This window comes from Balaenoptera ricei, chromosome 8, assembly GCF_028023285.1.
Source record: "Balaenoptera ricei isolate mBalRic1 chromosome 8, mBalRic1.hap2, whole genome shotgun sequence".
In the NCBI taxonomy this organism is placed as follows: Eukaryota; Metazoa; Chordata; class Mammalia; order Artiodactyla; family Balaenopteridae; genus Balaenoptera; species Balaenoptera ricei.
Window position 1 is genome coordinate 49662095 of NC_082646.1, and position 27746 is coordinate 49689840.

At 35.6% G+C, this 27746-nt stretch overlaps 1 protein-coding gene across 13 annotated transcripts in view; it reads left to right on the forward strand.

Annotated features, from left to right (window-relative positions):
- PICALM (phosphatidylinositol binding clathrin assembly protein) overlaps positions 1–27507 on the forward strand; it is a 106687-nt gene extending 79180 nt beyond the window's left edge. For 2 of the 13 annotated variants that reach the window (XM_059930628.1, XM_059930641.1), the window contains 10 exons: positions 307–387; positions 4803–4910; positions 6458–6589; positions 6682–6712; positions 6893–6992; positions 10386–10409; positions 11795–11854; positions 13350–13454; positions 25331–25433; positions 26706–27507. In XM_059930628.1, the coding sequence (XP_059786611.1) occupies positions 307–387; positions 4803–4910; positions 6458–6589; positions 6682–6712; positions 6893–6992; positions 10386–10409; positions 11795–11854; positions 13350–13454; positions 25331–25423 (734 nt within the window). In that variant the 3' untranslated portion in view covers positions 25424–25433; positions 26706–27507. The remainder of the gene's footprint in view (positions 1–306; positions 388–4802; positions 4911–6457; positions 6590–6681; positions 6713–6892; positions 6993–10385; positions 10410–11794; positions 11855–13349; positions 13455–25330; positions 25434–26705) is intronic. The other 11 variants (XM_059930634.1, XM_059930638.1, XM_059930633.1 and 8 more) reach the window with 7 other exon arrangements.
- The last annotated feature ends 239 nt before the right edge of the window (positions 27508–27746 follow it).

Here is a 27746-nt window from a genome sequence, read left to right on the forward strand (position 1 = left end):
GTTCATATTTCTTTATCTAAAGAAATACAGTATTGGTTATTTTAAAAGATTTGCTGTGAATATTATTTATATATATTTTAAATATAGTACTTATAAATGGAGGCTTAAGTGCTTTTTTTTAGTAAGTTGTAATTTGAAGAACACCAAGGGCTTGGACTCCTCTTTTTTCTTTTGTTTGTTTTTGTTTGTTTCTGTTTGTTTTTAATTACTCCATTCCACTCTTAACTGTTCCTCCTCACTTTCTCACTTTTCTCTTTTTTTCTTTTTTTCCTGTCCTTTCTTTTCCCCCCTTATATGCCTTGTCAGATTCTTTTTGTGGTACTCAAGCTTATCGTAATACTACCCTTATGTGCCATGAGCCTTCTACTGTAGCTGGTTTATTTGGAGGTAGGTAACAATAATCTCTAAAATTTATCAGTTTATTTATGCAAGAGAGGTTTCTTTTTGTTGTTTTCCTTAAAATGAGTTGGTAAGAAAAAAAAATACTTGGTTTTGAAGAACAGGTAGTTGCTTAATTTTGTTTTCCTTGATTAAACACATGATTGTTTTATGAATGGATGCCTGTCATCTTCCTGCTTTTATTCATTCTCAAAACTTTCAAATTTTCAGAAGAGTTTATAACATTTTACTATTACAAGCTTATGGAATTTAAAGCTCTGTGTATAGATCTTAGTTGATAGAATGGCAGATAATTTTGATTTGAACAGTTGTGGCACAGGTGAAGGGAGATGATACTGGAAAGAAGCATGCTTTTCCAGCGCTATGCAAAGGCCATAGAAATGGGAAGTAGTTTCCAGGAAGGTGTAACCAATTTGATCTGTATCTTTCCAAATATATTCTGTCTAGGCCAGTGCAGTAGCAATAAGACCTCAAAATCCAGCTGAATTTTTTTGTGTATAGGAGTTGTTACCTTAGTTAAGTTGGCATTAAAAAGTAGGTTTGACACAGCTGAAGAACTGAGGTTCTTGACTGGCAGTAAGAATTAGACATGGTTAAAAGTGTTTAAAAATGGAATTGTTGAGGGCATTTAACGGAAAGAAAATGTTTGGAATACGGTGAACTTGGGTGTGAATTCCAGTTACACTCCTTTACCTGTGTGACTTTAAGCAAGTATTTAACTTTTCTAAGACTATGAAAATTGGGATAATAATGTCATGCAGGATTGTTATGAGGTGTACATATATGCCTGTATAACATCTAGCACAATGCCTGACACAGAATTATCATTAAAACTACTTGTATTGAGAACTATCTTGTGGGGACTTCCCAGGTGGTCCAGTGGTTAAGACTCCGCGCTTCCACTGCAGGGGCAAGGGTTCAGTCCCTGATCGGGGAACTAAAATCCCGCATGCCACAGGGCGAGGCCAAAAAAAAACCCAATTATCTTGTGTAGGCAGATCATTTCATACTTGGAGTATACTTCTTACCTAAATTATTTAATCATCAGATATAATCTTGAAAACTCATTGTTTTTGTATTGCTTATAGATTTTTAAATTGCCAAGGGCTATTTATTTTTTAGCCCAGCATTTGCTATTTCAAAGCTCAAGAAGTTCATAAAACTTGAAGAGTCCTGATAAATAGATATAATTCTTATAGCTATAATAATAAAAACTAATTTTCCTACCTACTAATTTATATAAGATGAAATACTCAGGATAAACCAAAAACCCTTAATAGATTCTGGAATCAAAGAAATTGGGGTTTAAGTCTTGATTCTGCCACTTACTAATTATTTTACCTTGGATAAGTTGTTTAATCTCTTAGTTTCCTCATCTGTAAAATGAGGATAATAGTAACTGTCTCATAGTGTTATTGTGTGGTTTAAATAATAACCTATCTATAAAGCCCTTGCATAATGTTTAATAAATAGTAGCAGTAATTTTCTCAAAAAAGTATGAGGCCTATTTATTACAGAACTACCACCAAAATCTATTAAACAACCCAGCCGATTTTTCTCAAAGGTGTTTGGATTGCCTTTCTGTCCCAAAAGCTTTTTCATCTTGTACCTCTCAGTCACCTTACTATTGTCCTCTCAAGATTTGCCCTGTAGTACAGTGGTTTCTAAATGTTAATCTGTGAACTGGAGCTGTTCAGTGACAGTGTTTTCCTTGGGCTTTGTGAAATGAAAGAGTTAGGCAGTTCAATGTAGTGATTATTTCATAAAATTAACCTTAACTTTGATAGCCTATTCATCTTTTTTGGGGGGGGTCCCTAAATCTGCTCTTTTGAAATGGTGATATTAGTTCTGTAGCTTTGCTTTAAGTAACTTTTTTTTTTTAATATATAAATTTATTTATTTATTTATTTATTTATTTATGGCTGCGTTGGGTCTTCTTTGCTGTGCGCAGGCTTCTCGTTGCGATGGCTTCTCCTGCTGCAGAGCACGGGCTCCAGGCACGCGGGTTTCAGTAGTTGTGGCTCGCGGGCTCCAGAGCGCAGGCTCAGCAGCTGTGGCGCACGGGCTCAGCTGCTCCGCGGCATGTGGGATCCTCCCGGGCCAGGGATCGAACCCGTGTCCCCTGCACTGGCAGGCAGATTCCCAACCACTGTGCCACCAGGGAAGCCCCTTAAGTAACTTTTAACAATTAAAGGTTGACAATTTAATCAGCTATTATAATTTATTAAGAATTTCCCTTTTAGTTTATTCCTCTGCTATGTAGAAGCTTTTAAAATTTGAGGTACTAGCTCTGGATTACTTTATATCTTTTCAAATCTTTTATACTTTTAGGCAGTAATATAATTTCACAGATTGGTGCCCCTAGGGACCTCAGGAGATGGCTCCTCTCTTTACAGAAAGTAATGAAGTTGTTTTTGTGTTATTATAAAGGATAGGCTCATCTCTGATATCAGTCAAATTCTAGAAAGAATTTGGGACAAGATAGTAAGGGAAAAGAGAAATTGGTATGCTGTCTTACTTTATAAATTATTGTTCCCTGTGTTTTCTAAAGTTTAATGATATCATAGCTCAGATATTACTTCCAAGATGATTTAAAGAACGCTATGTGTGGTGGTTTAGCATGGGCATATAATTAAGCATGATAGATTTTTGTCTTTCTTGAGTAGATAACATCTGTTCTTTTTGTAAGGAGTTACCAGAAGAACCATCAAGCCCATGGTGTATTTCTTAAACAGTTCATACATTTCAAAGAGCTGTTAAATCGGTATATCTATAGAATTCTAGGAACCTTTTGATGAATGGTCAGATTTATTTACTAAATTACTTTATGTTTTGATAGTGCTTGTATGACCAGTGTCTTTGAGTTAAGAGTATTTTAAGGGTTAAATAATTATGGAATAAGATCAAACTTGTACATTTAAAAAATTCATACTATGATGTAAAATGCTACGTTTAAAGTAGTATCATTGATGTATACCAGCTTGTGTGGGTCATTGTTAATAAGTCATTGCTTTCTGGCTTCTCTGGCTTTGAGGACCTTCTTGAACTTCTCACCAAATCTTGTCCTACTTTTTGTTTTTCTTTAAGATCAGTCCTTTTAGTACAGCATTATTGTACTTCTTTATATCCTGGTGGTATACATTAAGAGTTCAAAGTGAGATTCTTACAGACTGAAAGTCCTTTAGCAGAAAGTTGGGACAGGAAGAGAGAGAGAGTCTATGTTTAGGGCTCAAAAGTTTAATTTCTCTTTAATGATATAGTTGTTAATCTTCTAATACCAGACTTTTTTTATTTTTAACATTCTGACTTTATAGAATTTAGAAATGGAAGCGAATTCAGGAGCCATTTATTACATACAGCCTTCCACAAAGCAAAAGAATTCCTTCTTTGTGATCCTTGCTAGGCTGTTCTCTACTTGGATATATACTCAGTGATTGAAAGCTCCCCAAGTCATGTGACAGCCCTAATGGTTTTAGATGATTTTAATTCTTCTTGTCAGCCTCTGGAAATTCAGAGCCTCACCTCACAAAATATAACCTCACACAATTGAAAATCTTAACGTTTACCTCAGCATTGTCTGGTTTCAGCAACATGAGCTGGGTGTCTGTTGGCTTATTGCCACTACCATCAGTGTAACATGGACAGGAAAGAATAAATTTTCTGGTGTTTCAGAGCAGTTAGGTAAATTAGTATATTTGATTATACATGTCAGCTCCACTTTTGGAAGTAGTTAAGTTGAAGTTAGAGGGTGGTTGGGTGTTGAAAATAGTCTGTTTTTTGTTTTTTTAATATTCAAAAAAACATCTGGACACGGGGGGGTCATAAGGATTAGTGGGTTATAACTTTCAGAATCCTGTCACTTCTCAAATTAACTTAAACCATATAGCTTTTGATTAACCATTGAAGGAAGGAAGGGAGAAAGGAAGGAAGGAGAGAGAAATATGGAAGGTGAGTAGGTAGAGGGAGAAAGACTCTTGGGGGATACTAAGTAGACTCATATTTTTTTAAAGCACCACAGAATACTTATTTAATTCCCAAATGATCCCTTAAATTAAATTTGGCTTCATGCAAAATCCTAGAATTTTAGATGTATTTGGTTTTTTAACATCAGCTTACAAATTTAAGGTAAAAAATAAGCAAAAAATGTTATTTCTGTAATGAAACAAACTAGTAGTTCAACTTCACTTGCTCTTTTGTTAGTTTTCTTAGTCAGTGGGATGATTTTGTTTTGGAAAATGTAATCACAAGAGATGTGGTAGTCTAGGAAGCATTTTGCTTGAAGGGTTGACTTTGTTTTTTGTTGTGGGAATTTACTGCTTTTTCCATTCTATTGTCATCATTATTAAAGAGCTGTAGATGTAGTTATTAAAGAATTGAGCTTTTTCCATTTTGGTTTTTCTTAGGATTCACTCCTTCTCCAGTTGCACAGCCACATCCTTCAGCTGGCCTTAACGTTGACTTCGAATCTGTGTTTGGAAATAAATCTACCAACGTTATTGTAGATTCTGGGGGTAAGAAAAAATTGCTTTATTAACATTACTATAATGTTCTAGTTTAGAGTCTGTGTAAGGACAGATAATGGTCCTTTTAACATGTGTAAATAGATGAAATTGGGGTAGCCAAAGAAGTGGTCCCTCTTTCCCCAGCCACTAGAAGAAAGCTTCAAGGGACTGTTAGCCTTTACTCTTTTCTTAGTGGCAATTTTGAATCTGGGTAGATTTTGTTTCTCCCAGAGCTATTAAATAAGAGAGAAAAAAAGAGATTTTACTCAGATTAGACTGCTAGATTGCTAGTGACTGTGTGTAGAATGCTGTACCTTTTTCTCTAATTTTTACCTTTACTGAAATGAAATTGGCTTTTTTGAAAACTAGGAAAATATGACCTGTGGTACCTTGACTCGTTGAGGTAGTCTGTGTAATGAACAGCTAGAATAATTAAATATCAGAGTTGTGGGTTCACGGGCTTTTTATTGTTTTATAGTATGCTTGTTTAGTCATCTTAAGAGAACTTTATAAATCTGTAGAGCCAAGTTTCCATTTAACATCTTGGTAATTTGAAGTTTTGTAAAGATTGAGTTCCTATAAAGTTGGCACCAAATTTTATTCTTAATCATGGGGTGGTAAGTGTAGCAATTAAACTCAAGCCATTTAAAGAAATACATTGAGGTGTTGTTAATTTTATAGTGTACAATTAGTTTTCATAAGTATACATACAAAAGTAAGAAGCAAACTTATAAAGAATGTGTATGGACTAGGAATTTATTTTTTCCTGTGCACTAGTAGGTTTATAATTATATTTTTTGATGCATTTGACTTTTTCCTCTTGAGTTTATCTTGCTGGGAAAAAGGATAAAGGAAATAGAAACCAATTGTTCATATTTTATAAACCCCCGTTTTTGGTGACTTTCTTTTTCATATTCTCTAGTATTCCTGGGTTGTGCCGTTCAGTCCTTTGGTGGTTTGGTTGATTGGATTTGTTTTACCTTCTACCGTTTGGTAGAGAACCTTAAGGGATTTTATTTTATTTATTTTATTTTTTTATTTTTAAGCAGTGTTCTACTTTACTAGATGGTTTTATGCAGTTTGAGTGTAGTTTAGCTATTTCTTATGTATAATTTAGGCTAGCTGTTTTTAGACAGGAAAAGAGATAACCTAGTGGTTCATTTTCACTTGCTTCTAATATACTGTTTTACATATACCTTACATTCTCCACTTTGAAGAGTATAAAAAGGTCTATAAAATATTATTTCTTAAAAGGAACTTTTTTTTCAGAGTTACAGAGATATATTTTTTACCTGTATTGCTTCAGGTGTAAGTGAGTCTTCAGAAAATTTTGTCAGCTGAGGGGAGGGATTAATTCCATTCCCTTCTCTTTCACAGAGAAGGGATTTGAAATGGTGGATTTCTCCTTTTTCCACTTAAGAGCATTTATTAGTGCCCATTTTCCTGGAGGACTTCTCCAGTAAACAAACAAGGAGAAAAGGCAGAGACCTCCTTTAGAAAGCTGTAGCACCATAAAGTTCCTTACAAATCCTATTTCGTCTGTTTGTAACTTTAAGGCTTTGATGAACTAGGTGGACTTCTCAAACCAACAGTGGCCTCTCAGAACCAGAGTCTTCCTGTTGCCAAACTCCCACCTAACAAGTTAGTATCTGATGACTTGGATTCATCCTTAGCCAACCTTGTTGGCAGTAAGTATTTTTTGGATTCTTTAATCTTTAAAATAAGTTGTTTTATAAAAATTAGTCTAGTTTTTAAATGCTTTCTTTTTCTCCTGTCCTAGATCTTGGCATTGGAAATGGAACCACTAAGAAGTGAGTGTTTTATTTGTATTCTTTCCCTGTGTGCCATTTAGAGGTTGATTAGGCTTTCCTCTCAAGAAAGTATGTGTAGAGATGTCATCTGCATCTTAAATGCTCTGTTCAATCTAAATGTATAGTAAAGAAACTTCATAATTACACACACTTAATATTCTCACTCATATTTATTTAAAGTGATGTAAATTGGAGTCAGCCAGGTGAAAAGAAGCTAACTGGAGGGTCTAACTGGCAACCAAAGGTTGCACCAACAACTGCTTGGAATGCTGCAACAATGGTGAGTTGGAAAAGCTCATTATATACTAACATGAATGATTTAGGTAAATGTGTAACATGAAAATGTTTTTAAAATAGTGATATGGCATAAGTGGAAAGATTGTTACCAAGTTTTAGAAATATAAGTAATTTGTATTTCTTTTAAAGGAAGCTTGGTTGACTATGTTTGCCAGGTACATTTTAGTAGCTAACATTTATTTAAAGGTTACTTTGTGTCAGGCATCATTCTAACAAATAATATGTGGTTTTGTTTTATATAATCCTCAAATTAACCTTACACGGTAGTAACTATTGTTATCCCAATTTTACAGATGAGGAAATGAAAACACAGGGTTATTAAGTAATACGCCCAGATCACAGAGATTGGGCGGGTTTTTAGAACCCAGGCAGCCTTACCTCAGAGCATATTCTCTTAATCACTATTCTCTACTTCTGGTTTCAAATCTATTATTTATTTATCTACAATAAATAAATAACCTTAACACTGAACCAATTGCTAGATTCATACACATACACATATTTCCCCCAGCAGTGGCTCAGTGTTCACCAATGCAGGGCTCCCCAACCCCTGGGGCCACAGACCAGTATGGGTCCGCTGCCTGTTAGGAACCGGGCCGCACAGCAGGAGGTGAGTGGCGGGCAAGCGAGCGGAGTTTCATCTGCTGCTCCCCATCGCTCGCATTACCGCCTGAGCCATTCTCTCCCCGCTCCTCCACCCGAGGAAAAATTGTGTTCCCTGAAACCCGTCCCTGGTGCCAGAAAGGTTGAGGACCGCTGCACTGATGGTGCAGTGTTCACTAATTCAGTGTTCTGGTGACTTTAAGACTATAAGTGCAGCAAATAAGGAGAATCAACTATATAAATTATATGACAGTATTAACAAAAGCCAAGCAAGTATAGTTTTAACTGAGTATGCCTATACACATACACATCTCACATAGATTATAATCTTAAATCCCAAAACAAAAAAACTCATTCTAGTGGATTATATATTTTTTTATTTTATGAAAGAGAAAACGAGTGCCAGAGGTGTTAAGTGACTTGCCTGAGGCCTCCCCACTAATGGGTGCCTGAATTGAGAGACTCTTGCCCTATCCAACTGGCCCCAGAGCCAGAGCTTCTTGCAGTACACGACACTGTTCCCTACTTCTCCATCTTCTGGTCATCGTCATGTCAGAGCTGAAACAAGGCACAGCCCCACCTTGTTTGACCTCAGCTGGGAATGAATGCATCCGGTGACAAATTTTTCACCACTTTGCGCACATATATGAATGACTTCAAAAGTACCACAAGTATTGATTTTGAGATTACAAATAAATTTCAGTGCATAGCAAATTTGCAAATACAGAATCCATGATAATGAAAATTAATTGTATATGATAATTAATGAGTTAGCATCTAGTACTGAAGAAGTTCTAATGGTTTTAATTACTATAAGGTATGGTCGCCCCAGAGTAGTTTTGTGGCTGTACCCCTATCCTTGGTCAGCTGCTGTTTTACCAATCCAGTAAGTCTCCCTGGGTCAGAGAAAACCAATTTCTTTTTGTAGAAAAATTTGAAACATGCTTTTTTGCAACAGTGTGCTAATAAGCAGCATTTGATTACACAAGCCACACATTGTATCCTTTCTGTTGTTGTTAGAGACCCCCATTATCCTTTTTTTTTAAATTTTTTATTTTTTTTATTGGAGTATAGTTGCTTTACAGTGTTGTGTTAGTTTCTGCCGTACAGCAAAGTGAATCAGCCACACGTATACATATATCCCCATTTGCCCACTTTTTTCTAATATACCTTCAGGGGCGTTAGTTCTTTTTTTAAAAAATTTTTTTCATTTTATTTATTTATTTTTTACATCATTATTGGGTTATGATTGCTTTACAATGTTGTGTTAGTTTCTGCTGTACAACAAAATGAATCAACTATATGTATACCTATATCCCCTCGCTCTTGAGTCTCCCTCCCACCCTCCCCACCCCACCCCTCTAGGTCGTTAGAAAGCACAGAGCTGATCTCCCCACATTATCCTTGTTATAACTACTTTTTGTTATTAAATCTCTTCCAGAGCACTGTGCTGTTTCGCTGTTTCCTTGGGTTAATTGTATGTTAAAATTAATAGGGCTGAGCTAAAAATAGTGTGCTGTTCAAGTTTTACATGACATTAAAGAGTTTTATCAGTTTCAGTCTTCATTAATGGAAAACAGTATTGAAATTTAGCCACCTTTTTAAATCAGTACTTTTTCTCTGGTAGTGGTCACTACCGTCACCAATAATAAAACCTTGCATTTAAATAGTTTACGTTTTTACACACACACACACACACACTATCCTGAGTCTGTAAATAGTGCACTCTTGGGGGAGTTTGAGCAGCTATTGTCCCAACTGTAAGGATAAAGTTATGCAATTTTTTTTTTCCCTCAAGTGCAAAGCAACTAGAAAGCAGATTTAAATTGAAATCCATCCCTTCTGACTCGGAATCCAGTGTTTTTCCCACTCTGACACACCTCTCTGACTAGGGATGGCAAGAGGTTAGGTTAGTAGATTTTATAGCCTCAGAAGTGAATTATACATTGATAATATATGAGGAATGATATAAATCCAAATGATATAAAAATACAATGAATATTTTCTTATTTTGTATTAAATTAGTATTAATCTATATGAAGTATTAGAAGTTTGCGAATAGCACTTGACTTAAGATTGACTGTTAGCATGTAATAGGCATCTAACCATCTAAAATTTGTTGATAAGAAGCAATATCTATGGTGCTGTGTTGTATATGGTAAGGTACATCATCTCTTAAGGATTTTGTTAAAACATTTGTATGTATGTATTTTATAGAGATTCTTTTTAATGACTAACATTTAGGGCTGGTGATGTGATTCACTACTTAGATAAACTGCTGCTTTTGACATTTCTTTACATTTCTAACCTTTTTATTAATCCTTAAACACTGTCAAGGTTTTTAAATTTTTAAAAATTTTAAACATTCATTGATGTTTTATTAAAATATATAATGATGTTACACTACCAACTCTTTTCATTACTGCTTGCTTTTTTTCTGTGGTAGACATTATACAATGCAACCCTGTTTATGGTATGCACTGAATTTTGTACTGTTGATGCTACTGATAGATTTTATGTTTTAATGACACTTGTAATTGATAAACTATTATGTAAGTAAGGTGATGATGCCAAAGACTAAATTTCCCTTGTCAACCTTGATAGTGTTTTAGTATAGATGTTCTTCCATTAGATACTGGAAATACAAGGGATTTTAGGTAGTTAATGAATGTTCATGTGAACTAAAATGCTCTCTATGTATTTTCTGTTGTGTAAGTACTTGTTCTAATCCAGTGTTATTGCATTATGTAATTGTTCTCCCTGGGAAAAACAGAATGGCATGCATTTTCCACAATACGTAAGTGACCAAAAACTAGCCTTTTTGCAATAAATTGGCATGCTGTTAACCAATGCTGTAGCAGAATCTCATAACCTTCTAGCTATTACTTGTTTTCACATTCAGATTTTCAATGTGCCAAAAATTCTTCCTAGCATCTACTGATTTTGTGGGTTTGTTGCAGAATTGATTCTGATGGTGGCATGGGAAATATAAATTTTTTTTCTTGCTTAATATTCTGCCATTTGCTGCCAGATGGCTGGGTGTCTGTGTCTGTATCTGTGCTGCCACTATGCACTTGATGACTTCTGAATGAAGGGAAATGTTGATTGTGGTAATGTTGAAAATAACAATTGCATGAAATCTTACAGGCTTCTGCTGAACTTGGCAGTTTGTCTACTGCTCTCGCAGCTCTTGGTTTTTAAGTAGGGAGAGACCAATAAGTCCTACATGCTCACCCAAATACTAAACTTTTAACTGTTCACTTTAGTTATGCTTCATTTAACTTCTCCATGTGTATGTTCAAATTGCCATATAATTTGTTATTTTTTCATGTTTTAACAGTGTTATTGGTCTTTCACCTGTATTCAGCTTCAGTTTTTATTATAAGATAACACACACAGGGAATGTTGTTAAGACAGCAGATATATCTAAAATGATTCTGTGCTGAGATTGTATATTTTGAGTTAACGTGGGAGGCGGAAGGGACCTTAAACATCTTAGTGGTAGATGGCTCTTTTAGGACTTAAAGCATAAACAGACTTAAAAATGTATTGCTCTTCCGAATTGGTGCTTTGCAGAAGATAGTTTAAATAATTTATGGAATAAATTAGAAGGAATACTAGTATACACACTCTACGTAGGAACTTGTGCTTCTTAGAAGTAGTCATACTCCATAGTGGTTTGAAATCTTTGGAGTTATTTGAAAAGAGTGAATGAGGTCCTTAGAAACTAATTTTTTGGAAGATCAGATTGTTCATTGATTTGGGATCTTTACATTTTTTTTTGCTCAAAAAATGAAGTACCTAGGAAAACATTCAGTAATGCTACTTTTCTAGGCAAACATTTTTTATGTTGGTGATAGACTTTAAATTTTAGAACTTTGAATATTTTTAAAAATCTGAATATTTTTAAAGCTTGTAAAAGCACATTGAAATCTTAGATTACTGTTGTATCTAACGTTAAATGGTATTTTTTCTTTCTGATAATTCTGCTTTTCCGCTGATTTCAAGACACTTTTTTTCATTGAGCTTTAATTGACACAATTATTAGCGAACACAAATGTCATATTTAATCACAGCTGTCTTAGCAATTCTTTTTAGTGGAACTACAGCTATTAATTCCTTGAACTCAGTTGACATACATGAGTTATACTTCCTTGTTTATTTTTTCTTTCATCATGTCAGGCACCCCCTGTAATGGCCTATCCTGCTACTACACCAACAGGCATGATAGGATATGGAATCGTAAGTATTTTTCCCAACACAGCTTTTTGAAAATAGGTTGACTCACATTTAACATGCATTTATTTCCCAATTTAACTGAAGAAAGAACTTAGTGCCACATATATCCTTAATGCCTAACACAGAACCTTGCACCATAGCATAGGTTTCATAAGTATTTCTAGAATAGTCATTATACAACAAATACTGTTTATTAATGTTCACTGTATTTACTCGGCTTATTTTTCCTCTCATAAGTTTGCTAGGCATTTTATACTTCATTATGAACTCATTTAAACATTAATGAGTTAACTCCAAGTCTTTGTTGCTGTGACCTTACATTAATACCAGTGAGGTCTTATAACCTGAATACCACTCTAGGGGAAGGGGGGAATTAATATTTCTTGAATTGTGTAGGGGGTAAATTTAGTTTAGTAAAGGCTGCAGAAATTTTCCTATGACATGATTGGTATAGTACAGAAACAGTCCTTAAACCTTTGAGCTGCCCACAACCCACATTCTAGACTGCCCTTACTCTCCCAACTCTCTTAATACATAGACTCACATAAATAAGAATGAAGGTAGTGGCTTCAGCCCACCACACACTTGGCGGAACTGTTGCTGGTGGGAGGCAGCACTGCATCCGTTGGTATTGCTACTGTGGCTGCTTCTGCTACTTCATTTATTATACATCTGTAGCTCTTTTCCTGCATATGAAGAAGTTGCACAGCTTTTGGATTAGTAGTCATTACATAAAAAAGGTGTCTGCACAAAAAACTCAAAATGAATCTCTCACTACAAATAGGAGTCATCCTAAAAGGTTAAATAGAACTTGCAGAAAGATAAGGTTTTAGAATATAGCATTTTAACCAAAATAATATGGTCAGTGTGTACTCTATTTTGTCACTTACGTTAATTTTATATCATGGAGTGCTAATTTTTAAAGAGATGGTTGGCTGAGATTTATTTTCAGTTATTTAAGAATGAACTAACCTCTTTGTGTGTAATTTAAGCCTCTTGGTTTTCCCTGAAAATGTCTGAAATAAAATGAAAGAACCATTGGGAGTAAACTTCTTCAAGCAATCAACTATTTTCCCTTGTGCTTATTTGCATAATGGCGTTAAGAACTTGATTTGATATACAGAGGCAGTTTGCTTTGAAATGTCTTAGCCATTTTGTAGTTTCAAGTTTCCCATGTCTAAAGCTGGCAAATTTGGAAATTTTTTTGGTCTAAATTATTTAGTCTGTTTATCATAGTTTGAATTTTGCAACTCATATAGAAAAAGTTGAGCTTTTTTTGCAAACTTTAAAAGATGAGCACATTAAAGACTTTCCGTATAAAAAAAATACTCTTAAAAATTTGTAGCTGTCAGTCTTATTTGCATTTACAGGTATTTTCCCTTTGAGTTAATGCAAAAGTACTAGTACTGTTCATCCCTGTCATCCTTCTTGTTTACTTACACATAATAAGGAAAATGTGAGTTAACATCCTTTAACTTGACATTTTTTGTTTTTTTAGCCTCCTCAAATGGGAAGTGTACCTGTAATGACACAACCAACCTTAATATACAACCAGCCTGTCATGAGACCACCAAACCCTTTTGGCCCTGTATCAGGAGCACAGGTACTAATTAACATGCTACACGTAACTGTTTTTTTTTTTTTTTTTTTTTTTTTAAAGACTTTATTTTATTTTATTTTTATTTTTTTTATTAACCCATTAACTTTAATTAATTAATTAATTTATTTATTTTATTTTTGGCTGTGTTGGGTCTTCGTTTCTGTGCGAGGGCTTTCTCCAGTTGCGGCGAGTGGGGGCCACTCTTCATCGCGGTGCGCGGGCCTCTCACTGTCGCGGCCTCTCTTGCTGCGGAGCACAGGCTCCAGACGCGCAGGCTCAGTAGTTGTGGCTCACGGGCCCAGTTGCTCCGCGGCATGTGGGATCTTCCCAGACCAGGGCTCGAACCCGTGTCCCCTGCATTGGCAGGCAGACTCGCAACCACTGCGCCACCAGGGAAGCCCCGTAACTGTTTTAATGTGCTTGATGTGGAGGAAATATAATAGCAGAAAATCCTTTTATACAACTTGAGAAGCAGGTTATTAGCATTTTTTCCCCTTCATTGTGGAATGTTATTTTCTTCGCGTATCTTTCTCATCTAAGAGTTTTTAGGAATATTGATTATTTGGAAAGAAAGGACAAGCAGATTACAAATATTAAAGATGGAAAATTCTTGATAACTTACAGTTGGTGGGTTCAGAGGATGGTTTTTCTGAGGTTAAGGAACCTTTTTTCTGATAATGATTCTGACATGCTCTCCTTTGTGGGCCTTAGAAACCTTGAACTCAGAACTCAGTGCCTTGGCTTGAATGGTGCTACAATAAACGTGTTGCCTTTGAGATGTTTGTGAAACTTGACAAGTCTTCAAAAGTTGTGAATGCTGTTTTTTCATTAGATAACTTCCTGTTGCTAAAGATCTTATTTAAAAGCAAACCCCCCAAAAGGGCAGAAAAGCTTGAAATGCCATGCTGACCTAATGTCTTCACAGGAAAGACTTTCCTCTTCAAATGTTTCTAAGGCCTTCTTCCAGTTCAAGAAAGTTCACCTAAATATTCACTTTCTTTTTCATCTCATTGTTAGCATCAGGGGAATCTGTTTTTATCTGAAAAAAGCTTCTCCTCATTTTGGTTAGGAGAGGAGATATGAAGTTTCTCTGTTATTTACTTCTCTGGTGGCATACTATGGAATGAGATCCTTGTAAAGTGATAGGACAGCTTGTCCTTCTATATCTGTGGCTGTGCCCATATCATTTAACAGTTAGAAATAATGACATGTGATTGTTAAAGTACACCTTTCTTGGCTTCCGATGCCAACTGATTGGTTACTTTATGTGTTTAATGCTATTTGAAAACATTCATGGGAGCGTTTGGTAATGGACTTATTCCTTTTCCACTTGAATGGATATAAGTATTAGACTTGCCAGTGCATACAGTGTTACATTGCCAAAATTATTTGTATTGATCCAGTTGAAGCTTCTGTCTCAGAAACAGAATGTATTGTTACCTTAAGTTTGGATGCTACCTGACAGTTTCCAAGCACTTTCACATACATTATCTAATCTTATTCTCGAAATAATCTTTAAGGTAGATGGGCCTAGGATCACTATTGTCATCATCCTTTATCTTTATAGATAAAGGAAGTTGAGACTTGGAAAGGTTAACTAAGTGGTGAAATGCAACTTAGCTCCCAGAATCCTTGATTCCTGGTCGAGTGCTCATTTGTGCCACACTGCCTCTCTACTAGTACAAATCAGCCCCTGTGGCCACTACAGTAGTACTGTCTTCCTTTTGTCAGCAACGAAGCACTCTGCTAATTCCTTGGGTTTCCTGTTGGATTATAAACTATATTTATGTATTTGGGATATAACTACTGTAGTTGTCAAGAGCATCCTATACAATTTTGGATAATACTTTTAACCTTGAAACATTTTATATGAGGGTTTTTTTTTTAATATGGTAAAAAAAAATCTTAGTAAAAAATCTACCTTTAAAAAAATTGCTGGCCCCCTGGCATGTGTTCTTAACACAGATTTTATATCCTGTTTCCTTTTGAAATCCATGTAACTTTCACTGAAACACCAAAAATAGTGCAAGAATTTCCAGGTTCTTTAAATGAAAGAGTGATAGAACTGCCTTTTTCTAATTATACCAGAGGAGAAGAGAATGAGAACATTAAGGTAATAAGTTTCTAGTTGAGAAATCAAATTTGAAGTGAGTACTTAATTTTAAATATTACTGATTGAGAAAAACCTGTGAAGGAAGGAAATTGATCACTAGGAAAAGAAAATCAGGTGGCAGTAAAGTGGCTCAAAGAGGCTTTGGTCTTCTCCTTATGCAGTTATTTGAATCAGTTGAAAGTCAGAATCTTAAATTTTATAATGTTACTTTTAATTCCTTTTCCCCCTTTGTTTTCCATATGTTTTGTCACAAAGTCCCATTAATTGTTCCTCTGCTATTATTAGCTCCACCCTTCTTGCAGTCTATATCCTTTGCCCAGATTGGAACTTTTCTTGCCTTTCTAGCTTAATCCATTTTGTAGATACTGGAGTAAACTTTTATAGGCAGCATTTGTATCATCTCATTTCCATATTCAGAAATCTGAGGAGACAAATCTAATATAACTGAAATGTAAGGCTTTCCTTCTGTCATAAAAACTACCTCACAGAATCTCCCTCTTTGTAAGAACAATAATGAATAAACAGAATATTCAGCTTCTTCAATTCCCATGCCTTTGTGACTCTCGATAAGTATCCAGTATTCTGCTGCTGTTTGTCTTTTCCAGAAGTCCTTTGTCTGTCATAAAGTGCATTTACTCTTTACTCATTCTTAGTCATGTCTTGTCCCTTTTCAGTTCTTCTGAGATCTGAAGTTCTTTTCCTTATTCTGCATTATTTTTCTTTATAGAACTTACCACTACTGGACATCTGTTTGTCCGTCAGTCTGTCCATTTGTCCTTTCATCCATCCATCCATCTGACCTAGCAAGAGGCTCCTATATTAGATTGTAACCCTCATAGAGGCAGGGTTATATGTGGCTTGTTTACTTCTGTGTTCATGGTTCCTAAAACAGTGCCTGATTCATAATAGTTTTTGACCATTATTTGTCAAACAAGTGAATTTGGTTGAAAACTTACCTTTACCATTTCATAACTTACTCTGCTTCTCATCGGTATATCTTTTTACTTACTTATAACCATTGTTAATAATTTATAGCAGTGTTCAAAATTGGTTTAATTTCATGGCTAATAGACCATAAGTTAAAATGTTAGATGACTGTCACCTGAAGAATAAAGACATCTTTAATTTCATGATTGAATATTTTTAATCATTTAAAAATTAAACTATTTATCTTTGAAGTAGGAAAGATTTTCTCATGCTTTAGTATTTTAATGATTCTTAGCCAGTCCCTTGCATTAACTTTGTCCATCCAGTGGTAGTAGTAACGAAAATAATTTTTCTTAATGAATTACCTTTTAATTGTTCTCTCATTGTTTTGCTCTTTTTTTCAATAAAAATTCCTTGAGGCAGAGACGTCTCTTTGTACATTGTAAAGTAAATGATAGTTTAAATATAAGTCAAATGCCATCAAAATAGAATCTTTTAATCAAATCCCAGTTCTCCAGCTCTTTCCTATTCCTTGAAGTATTTCTTTTGGGAGCCATTACTTACCAAAGGCATAACTTGTAGCTCCTGGTCTCTTGCCTACTTACCATTGAACCAAGTTAATATTCTTGAGAGTACCTCAACCCTCCCACATATATTTATCATATTACCATTAGTGAGGTATTTCAAACAATGTGTTGTGTGTTCTAAATTGTATCTAGATTACTCTTAGTGCTGTGTTAGTGCCTGCTAGCGAGAAAGTAGCTAATACCTTCCACATGGCTGTTAGCTCAGACTTTTTTGTTCTTTAGGAAATGGTCTTCAGTATAACTTTAATCTAATAGACTACACTGTAGTGTTGAAATTATGCCTTCCTATACACCTATACACTTATTCTGTTCCCATTTTTTGTGCTGGCTTATTCTGTATTTTTTAAGATATTTTAACACAACTATTAGATGCTTAAAGATGGGTATTATATTCTTGTGTTTCATGCCTAACGTTGTAGCTTTTTTGTTTTTTTTTTTTTTAATGTTTTACATGAGTGCATCTTTCTAAATGTTTGACTACATGGAAAACACTAGATACCTATGGTTAGTGCTTTTTTTTTCTCTTCTGTGCTTCCTCACACTATTTGATTGCCTGTTACCGGTTACTAATGTGTTTATTAACTTGGGGAGAGTGGGGACTCTTAACGCCCTCTCGCTCATGCTTTGTATAAATCTTACTGGTACTTACTGGTATATAAATTGAAATGTCCATTGCTGGTCAATATTTTATAAACTCATTCTGCGTTGCATTATGCAGCTATTATGTTACTAAGCATGAAGACAGTTAACCTAGTTAGTTTCACTTTTTTTAAGTTACTGTGACATGAACTAACATTCTCTTAATGAATGTTTATAAGACAGTTTAGATGTTGAAGATTTTTGAGGGGGAGGATTGTGTTTATTATGTTCTTATCACTTATTTATATGAGAAACTCAAACTGATCCCTTATCTGTTTTTCCAAAGGCAATATGAAAACCATAGTAGAGTGTTAGTGTGTTACATTTGGGGATTTAATTTTTAAATAGAGTAGAGTGTTACATTTGGGGGTTTAATTTTTAAAATAAGCATATTAAAAGTTTTATTGTTTTCTTGATTGGTATTGGGGGGCTTTGAGGGTTTTTTTTAACGGAGGATGTGGCTAAAGATGTAAAATGGCTGCTGGGTTTTGTTTGTATCGGCCAAATTTAAGTAAGTATGACATCAGTTAAGTGTCTGAAAGGACACAAGGGCTAGTTGTGAGTGCTTTTTACCGATCTAAATGGGGGCACTGTTGGCTTTGGATATTGGAATAATTCAAGTCTTACCAAAAAAAAAAAAAAAAGCCTCTTTAATGACTTCCCTGTGTATAAGAACTAATAGCTCTCTTTGCTTTTAGGCTTAGTTTAGTTTCTTTTGTTTGTTTTTTGTTTTTTTTACTTTCTTCGTATGTTAACTGTGGGTGTTGGCAGTGCCTCTCTGTCAGCTGATCTGCCCAGCTGCATTTCTGTGAAGGCCTTTTGCCTTGTCAGCAGTGTGTTGTGCTCATTCGTCCTTGCTTAGTAGAAGATCCCATGAGGGGATTTACTTTGGGAATTGGGATTTAGGACCATAGGTGAGAATGTTTCTGCAGTCCCCTGGGCATACCCAAATCAGTCAAAACAAAAATTCGAGGAGTCCCGTCTGCTTACCATTATTGTTAATAAGACAACATGTACGACCAGGCCTTTTCACTAGATTTTTGCTGAGAACATTTTTTCTAAAAGGTGGAAATCTAATTCTTGTTTTAAACAAAACTTAGAACATATTCATAAAATCTTGGGTGACTGTGAAGTTCTGCAAAATCTTCATGATGAACATCAGTGATTGTGTACAGCACTGTGAATATAGAAAGCACAAAGGTGTATTAACTGTCTAACATTTACTAGAGAAGTCCTTTTTAAAAAATTATATCTCTACTCTTAAACTTTTTTCTGTACATTAAAATGTAGCCATGAATTCTAGCTGAGTTGAGATTGAGATAGCAGATTTTAGAGAGAAAGCAAAGCACCAGCCTTGGAATCAGCAGATCCGCTTTCGAGTCTGTTATTAGTGTCCTGGGGCTGCTGTAACAAAGTGTACCACAAACTCGATTTCTTAAAACAACAGGAATTTAATCTCTCACAGTTCTGGAGACTTAAAGTCCGAAAACAAGGTGTCAGTAGGGCCATGCTGCTTCTGAATTCTCTAGAGGAGGATCCTTCCTTGCCGCTTCCAGCTTTTGGTAGCCCCAGTCATTCCTTGACTTAGAGCTGCAGCACTTCAGTCTCTGCCTCTTTCATATGGTGTCCTCCTTGTGTCTCTGTCTTCACATGGCATTTCCCTCTTTTTACAAAGACATCAGTCATTGGACTAGGGCCCACCCTAATGACCTCATCGTAACTTGATTACAACTGCAGAGACCCTATTTCCAAATAAGGTCACATTCATAAATACATTCATAGGGGTCAGGACTTCAACATATCTTTTTAGGGGATACAGTTCAACAGACTCTCAGCTCGACTCCTCACTAACCAGGTGTTTCAGAGAAAGTTGTCTATGTAACTTCGATGAGCCTCAGTTTCTTTATCTATAGAATGGTGATTTTTACCTTGTGTACTTTATAAGTTTGTTGAACAGTCCAAATGAAAATATTTGTACCTGACTTAGGAATGTGGATGTTTATGTTTTTTTTATCGATGACTATAAGGAACCTTTTTTGTCTTTAGAAGAAAATGTTACAAGGTTGCCCTATTTTCAGAAATTGTTTCTATTCCATGAGGCGTCCCTATTCCCAACTTCTGATTTATAATAATACAGTTTATATTTCTTCCCATGTGTTACAAATTATCTTTATTGTAAATATAATAATTCATAGTTCATTATTTTGAAACCTTAATCATGACTCACTATTATCTGATGACATCAAATAAACTCACAGAGAGCCACAGGCTAGGGTGGTCACTGGGGTGTGGGGATGGGGCAGGCTGGTTGAGCATGGTCTGCATTAGGGCCTGAATCATCCACGTGAGGTGTAGACGCTGGACATTGTTTACAGGAACCCGACACACCGCTCTTGAGGACTCTATCAGCAGCACCTGAATTGGCTCAGCATTTGTGGAGGTGGTGTTACCCTAAAGTACCAAGCTTTATTTTATAATAATTAAAATCTTTATTTGGTCGAATTTAATACAGTTTATAAGTCTCTTTTTGTGGGGAGGGGCAGACCTCTTTTGAAAATGTCTAAGTCTAAGGAACTCTGTCTTAGACGTTTTTAGTGGAAGCCCAATAGATAAATCAGGTAAAAGCAGGTAGCCTCAAGCTCATAGATGGAACACAGTTTGGAAATTTTTTTTAACCAAACCAAAGTGCCATATTTTCAATAAACATCAAATAAGTGGTGCATTGTAGGCACATGTAATTATTATTTTGTCTCCTTATGTACCAGTTGACATAAACCTTACAGCTTTTCATTTTCTTTGTTTTTCAAGGGGTAAGAGTCTAATATGAATGAGCAGTGAACATTTTATTCAGATAAGCTGAGCCAGTTTTCATGATTTCCATCCATCAAATGGAACTTTAAACAGATCTCTTACCCTTGCAAATAATTCTGATATACAGAAATGTTGTTTATTTTTGGCTTAGGTCAGTTAATAGTATTTCCTCCCATGAGTTTAGGAAATCTTTTGATCTATTTCCCTCTCTCCAATTTGGTCTTCTTTAACTCTTTGTTGGTTTAGGTTGCCATAATTCTAAGGAGATGACTTAGATGCCATTTTGGAATAATGTCACTCCTATGTTAATAGTTTTAAGTTATGTGGACTCTAGCAGTAGAGAGGTTTAGAAACAACATACATTCAAAGAGAAATCCTCTTAGGTCACTGTCTGGTGCCCCTAAGACAAGATGAAGTAATGCTTTGAAGGTGACAGGAGTAAGGTTGGCATAACTTTGTGATGTTATTGATGGGCAGAAGCCCAAGATGGATTGTGTTAAGCATAAACGCAAGAAGCAGTTATCAAAAGGCACTAGACTCAGCGTACAGGACAGGCCCTCTACCTTATGCAGTAGAGAAAGAAGTCCTCTCTTTTAGCCATACTTCACAGAGGCAGCTGAGAATAGCATTATCTTTAGTACAGAATTTTGGAATGCAGCACTATATGTTTATATCCCTATGCACCTGGATTCAGTGGTCTGGCCGTGGTCTAACATTATTCAAAAACAACATACCTTTCTGTGCTCAGTTTTATATCTGACATCTCTGTGAAATCATATTAAGTAGGGCTTGAGGTTTCTAAAATGTTTCCATTGCACAGCAATATCAGGAAAATATTCTTTAAGCATGTACCCTCGGTGTATTTATATTTATATATCCCTATAACAATATGTTATGTACATTAAATAACATGTAAAAATAGACATTTTAAAAGGGTAAAAATTAATAGGGAAGTTCTAATACTTCTAATATCCCACTTTGGTGACCATTTTTATACAGAGCTTGTTTTATCACCAAAAAACATTTTAATTTAGCATGTTATAGAATGCTTATAATATGTGTAAGTCACTGCTAGTTGCTGAACAAGAGACAGGGAGAATATGTTTCTTACATCTGAGGAGCCTAAAGGTGAGTATAAAATGGAAGCACAAGTGACTGGTTGATGGTAAAATAAGAACTCTTATAAGAGCAACACAGACAAGACAGAGTGGGTCCTATTGTGTAAGACTAGATGAACATTTGATTGTAGGTGGTAAGGAAGGTTGAACTAATATTTGAGTGACTAACATATGCCAGGGTGCTTTTTGTATATTTTAATCCTCAAGAGAGCCATTAACGGGGATGTGGGTATTGGGTCTTGATATTCTTAACCTCATTTTACAAAAGAGCCAGGATTAGATTCCTTTCCATCTTTCCGTAAAACTGTGCTCTCTCATCCCAGGCAAAGGAAATATACCCATTTTTTCCTAAGATGTTAACTTTGCTTCTTCAACAAAGACAAAATGAGTCTTTCCAACATTGCTATTTGCTATCCAGGCTTTTGAATTCAAATTCAAATGTAAAGATGTGGCAAAGGTGCTTCTTCTCTAAGAATTTTAAGCACAGCCAAGTTTGTCCTTAAATACCCAGTCTTTTACTCTCCCATAAGCTTTCAATTGTTCAATTGCACTAGGTTCACTTTCTGAGACTGATGCTGTTTTCCTGTTCTAACATGAAATTTTCTTTCTTTGGTGTTGAATGGGAGTAGAATGAAGGAGTAACCATTTTTATTTTATGATCTTTTAGTGTACTGATAGAATTCTTTTTAAAAAATTCCTTTATTCTCCGTATGCTTGCTTTTTTATAAAGTTAACTTATGATTTCTGTACTCTCGTCTTTACTATACTAAACACACACTACAGCCAAAAAAAAACCTTTGCTCTGGAGATAAAAACAAAGATTTTTGGTAACATTAGATTTTTTTTTTTTCTATTTCAACCTTTTTTTTTTTTAAAGGTTGATTAGAGTGGCGGGAGGGGGTGAAGGAATGTCACCTGAGAGTTGCCATCATCAATTACTTGTACATTTTAGTATTTTTATTTATATGCGACTCTTCTTTCACTGCTTCTCAGTATTTCATTTTCCTATAAAATGAGAAGACTTTAAGTATGTCTGTATTAGACTAGTGAGACTGACTGCTTTGTTTAAATGGCATATTTAGTTGTGAGATAGGTCGATTTAATTTGAACAAACTGATCGCTGTACTAATTTTTAAGCTCTGTGGGAATTTTGGTATAGAGAATGTTACTTGAAATAAATGAGTGAAAGTCTTTTTCTTTTGTTTGGTGTGTGTGTGTGTGTTGGCATATTTGTAGTACAATTTTACTGAAATGGTCAGGTACAATTTGTCTTATGCTGGCTTGTAAAATATGGTGATTTTGTAATTAATGATGGTCATTGGATTTTTTCTTTTTTTAAATTCCTTATCCTCCAGTACATAGCAACCCTGCGTGTTCTTTAATCTACTCCCAAGAATTACAAGTAAAGGAGGGTTAACGTGACTTTCTCAGGCTCTTTAAATCCTGCTGCCTCTCACCTACCAGGATCCTGTTGCTCCTTTGTGTACTTTGTTCTTCCTTCTTTCCTTGAGCATTAACTGGGCCATTGCAGTATATTTCCGTTCCTTCTGCTTCCTTATTTACTCGCTGAGCTGACTACCTTCTCAGCAGTACATGATGTGCCTATGCTTCGGCACAGGTGCCAGGAAGGGGTGGGACCAGCTGGTGAAGGGCTGCTCCGTGGCTCAGTCCTTGGCACTCTCTGCAGTCAGCCAGTCCAGTCTGGGCCAAGGTTTCATCTGCTTGAAATGGGTGTTGATGATACGAAACTTACTGCAGGGATATTAAGTCTTGTTTTCTCATGTTTTAGTTTAGCTACATGTTTTTTATAGGTAGAAGACATACGTATGTGTTTATTTTGCCAGTTTAACAGAATAGTAGAAGTGTTAGTTAGAAACTAGCACTTTAAAAATTGATCCTCTTCAACGTTGTTTTTAAACCTCCAGGACTTTTCTCCAGCAGTATGCACACATATGGAAAAGAACAGAATTATGGTGTTCCCTTTGACCATATTCTTCAGGGGCATTTTCCTCTGAGACTGTCAGGTCTTCAGACTGCTGCCCTCATGAAAATTTGATTTAAGAAGATGTTTTAGTGTGGGGCTCTCATGGGAGACTGTTGATTTTTGGATGCTTATCTATCTGCAGTAAGCAGGGGTTTTTGTTGTTGTTTTTAAACTTCAAATGAAAAAACCTGTTTTGGAGAAAAACCTAGTTAATCTTAAACTCCCTCCAGCTCAGGGATCACTTTACTTAAAATCATTTCGCTTCTGAATGGTCATCCTGGTTGGTCTGAAAGGTGAGGAGGAAGTGTCTTTCTAATTAAGTTGCACCTTATTCTGTCTCTGCACGGATGATACTTGAATCTCCAAACCCAGACCTGCTGTCCTGTCCTCCCATCTGTAGCTGCTTGTGTAATTCCATCAACTTTTCCATTGTCTCTTCCCATTGTCTTTGAACATTTATTTCTGAGAACAAGGTGTGGATTAAGAAAATGACTCAACCACTAATATAACCTGAAGATGATTTCTAAACCTGTAAATGAATCTTGGCATCCAAAATAACAAATTGCATATACGTGGGGTGTAATATTTGTTGGAAACTCATTGGCTCTTCATTCTCTATAGTGCTTTTCTTAAGAAAATAAAAAGGTAGAAATGAGATCACTTTGACCCAGCAAAGACAGATTTTGAGCCTTGAAATCCTTTATAGGAATTCAAATGTTGAGGTATGAATTGAAACTATTTCTACTTAGTCTTAACTTTGATTTAATGCTCAGTTGAACATTCCTGTGCTTGCATGCCTCTGCAATCTGATGCAGGAGGAGTAGGAAAAAATTAAAAGTTTGTTGCAAACTAAAATGGCTCATATTTGGTTTAAAATACTCTTAATTAAAGTAGGCTCGGTGAAGGAGATACATATATGAAGTGAACATCTTGGTACTTTAGGGATACTAAAGATACGTTATGGAGTTCAACAGTCTACTTGCCTTACTGTATATTCAAATTAAACAACAGGAGCAAATTCCAAGAATCAAGTGAATGTATTCTAACAGGAAGCTGAACCAAACATCTTAAGTATTCCATATATTCAGGGCAGTATGCGGGTAGTTGGACCAGATAACCTCTAAGCTCCTTCTGCCTCCCAGAGTATAAGCATCAGCTGTGGCATGTCCAGATAAACAGGCAGGAGACAACTCCATGTCAAAAAAGTGTGAACACTGAGAACAGGACTTTCCACCTCTTATGAGGAAGGAAGGAAAGGGTATTGCAGCTAGATGTGTTGGGTGTGGACTGAGGTCAGGTTTTTCACACCGTTTGACAGACAGCCTGGACACAGGAAGCCATCTTCTGTGTCTCACAGTTAGGCTGTGGTTCCCGTCTTCCCCTCTCCCACACACACATGCAATAACAGTCTTAACCATGGGTCAGCTTATTTCGACCTTTTCGGGTAAAAGACTTTATTCCTTTGGAATTCAGAAACAAGAATTTGTTTTCTGAAAAACACATGCCATTGGATACCCTTTAACTTGATGTGTGACTGAAACTTCTGTTTTAATAATTCCACCTTCTGCAAGGGCTGCCATTATATTTATTAAAGATGACAAAACAAAAACCACTTCTTCTTTCATTACATTTCCTGCTTTCATGTTCTGTCATTCTGAGATCTTTTTTTCTCCCCCTCTCTCTGTCTTCTTTTCCCCCAGCTGTCGGCAGCATCCAGCCCCTCCAGTCCCAGTCCTCACAGAGCTTCAGGAAAGGACCCTTTTGCAGAGCTCTCTTTGGAGGATTTCTTATAAATCACTTTAGGTATTGCTGCTTGTTGGGGGAGATGGGGACTTAAATATCAATACTTTTTAAAATTACCAAACATTAAGCACAATTTACTCTTCTCCTTTGTTTCTTTAAAGGACTCTAGGTTCCCTCTCTTCCTCCTCCTCCTCTGTTCTTTAGGTGAAGAGTAGATCAAGACAGGGCATAAGGACAAAGAACTTTTGGAAAATATCTTTAACATTATTAGAAGATGTGAAACCAAAGGACCGTCTCACATATGTACATATAAGCATCCACTGTGCACAACAGATGGATGAGCTCAAACACCACCCGTTAAAAACTGGGTGTTTTATTCAGTCTTAAAAGATTTATAGAGAACAACACAATTTTACGCACTGGATTCAAGCTTTATTAGGAGCATCTTGGATTCAATGGCCAGGATTCATTGTGAAGAATCCATTTTAACAATTTCTTTAAAGGGTTATATTTTTATGTATGCCTTTTTTATTTTAAAATAGTAGTATTTTCCAAAAAAACAGCTTATATATATTTTTAAATTAAAGGCAAGTGAATACTTAGTGCCCTTTTTGATAGAAAGATTCTGCTTTTGATCCACACTGCCTCTTTTCCTGGAAGACAATGTCGTTTGTTCTTCTTGATGCCGTAGCCCCCAGTGTAGATACACTTTCTGGATCTTTGAGACTTTGTACTCTTCTGATTTGACAACAGTTTATTAGCACATCTATTTCAGTAATGTCTTTGGATGAGCAGTTTAAAGGATAAAGATATCATGAGTGAAGAAATATCTGAGTGACTAGTTGACACCCTATTGAAAAGTATTCTTTTGTAGATCTTTCCGATTTTGATTTATATTAGAAAATAAATTTTTAGTAAACATAATATTACTGTTCCCTTAATTATCTCTGATTTTATTATAATATTTGGAAATAATATTTCAAATTTTGCTTGTTGCCTAAATGAGATTTTTATGTGGAATATTTGTGTTCATGGAGAGATTTTCTGAACTTGTCATGGAAAAATCATTCGTTCATCTTCTTTCTTCCCATACCCCTTGGTTTTTAGTAATTAGAAAGATATTTGGAAGTTCCTGTAATTATGCTTCAAATACTGAATTCTGGCTCATGATAAGCTGATAATACTAACTTCGTTTTGTAATCAGGGTTTGTGATAAGCATGCCATGAACACTTCCAGGCAAGTTGAATAGTAAGAGGCACAAAGCATTTTTACTTATGAGAAGATATTCTACAATGCAGTGAATTAACTTACACTCTTTTTTTTCCCCCCAGATACAGTTTATGTAACTAGATGGAAGAGAATGGAATTATTCCAAAAAGACAAGTGTTCAAGCAGCAAATACTTACTTCCAGCAAAATCCAAACTGCTGTCTCTTAAACTCTCATTAGAATGCTACAGTAACCCAATGAAGGCCCATGAAGGAAATTGGGACTAGTCTATAGGAGAACATATCAATACAGTTTATAAAGCCAAGAATTGCCATGAATTCAGACTGTCTTTTTGGTGACTAATTCTTCAGTTCTTTCATCTCCTATTAATACCCATAATCAGTAACCTACCAAGAAAAGCCCTTATTTGGAAAGAGTGAAATTTGTATTTGGAAAAGCTGCCTGGAGAGAAGAGCTGTGTCCTTTACTGTAATGCAACAGGACTCTTTTGGGGGGATCAAATCATAATTCTTAATTATGCAGTATCTTTCTTTTCTCCAGTCCTCACAGATACAGAAACAGTAACTAAAATTAACTTTTCTTTTAAAAAATTATATATTCAGTTTGCAGTAGACATTCCTTAAGTATTTGTATTTATTTATGATTATCAATTTACGTAACATTAATATTGTATCAAACCTCCTTATGAAAATGAGTATGGATGTACACAGTATGTTTGATTTTTATCCATAAGAATGAATCTGATTCAGAATGCTTTTCAGCTGACATACAGAGCACTAAATATTTTAAGGCAAGTCCATAGGCAAGTCTGAATCGCTTAAGAATTCTCAGTTTCTATGGGATTTAGGGAAGCATTATAAATGCATTAATCCTTATAGTCAATTCTGTGCCTAGGATTTTGCAAGGGAACAGTTCACAGAACTGGGAAAAGCACTACATTTTAAATTCAGCATTAGTGCATTGGGAAGGAACTTTACTGCTTTGTGCTTGGCATGTCATTATTTTCCATTTGACATTAGGGCCTTTCCAAAATGAATGTGAGGAATTGCTTTCACTTCAAGACTTTCCTTCTTTTCAGTAAAACTCTAGGAGGTGTTAATGGGGGGGAGGGGAGGGGACAAAATCCTTGAACCTTTTATTTGG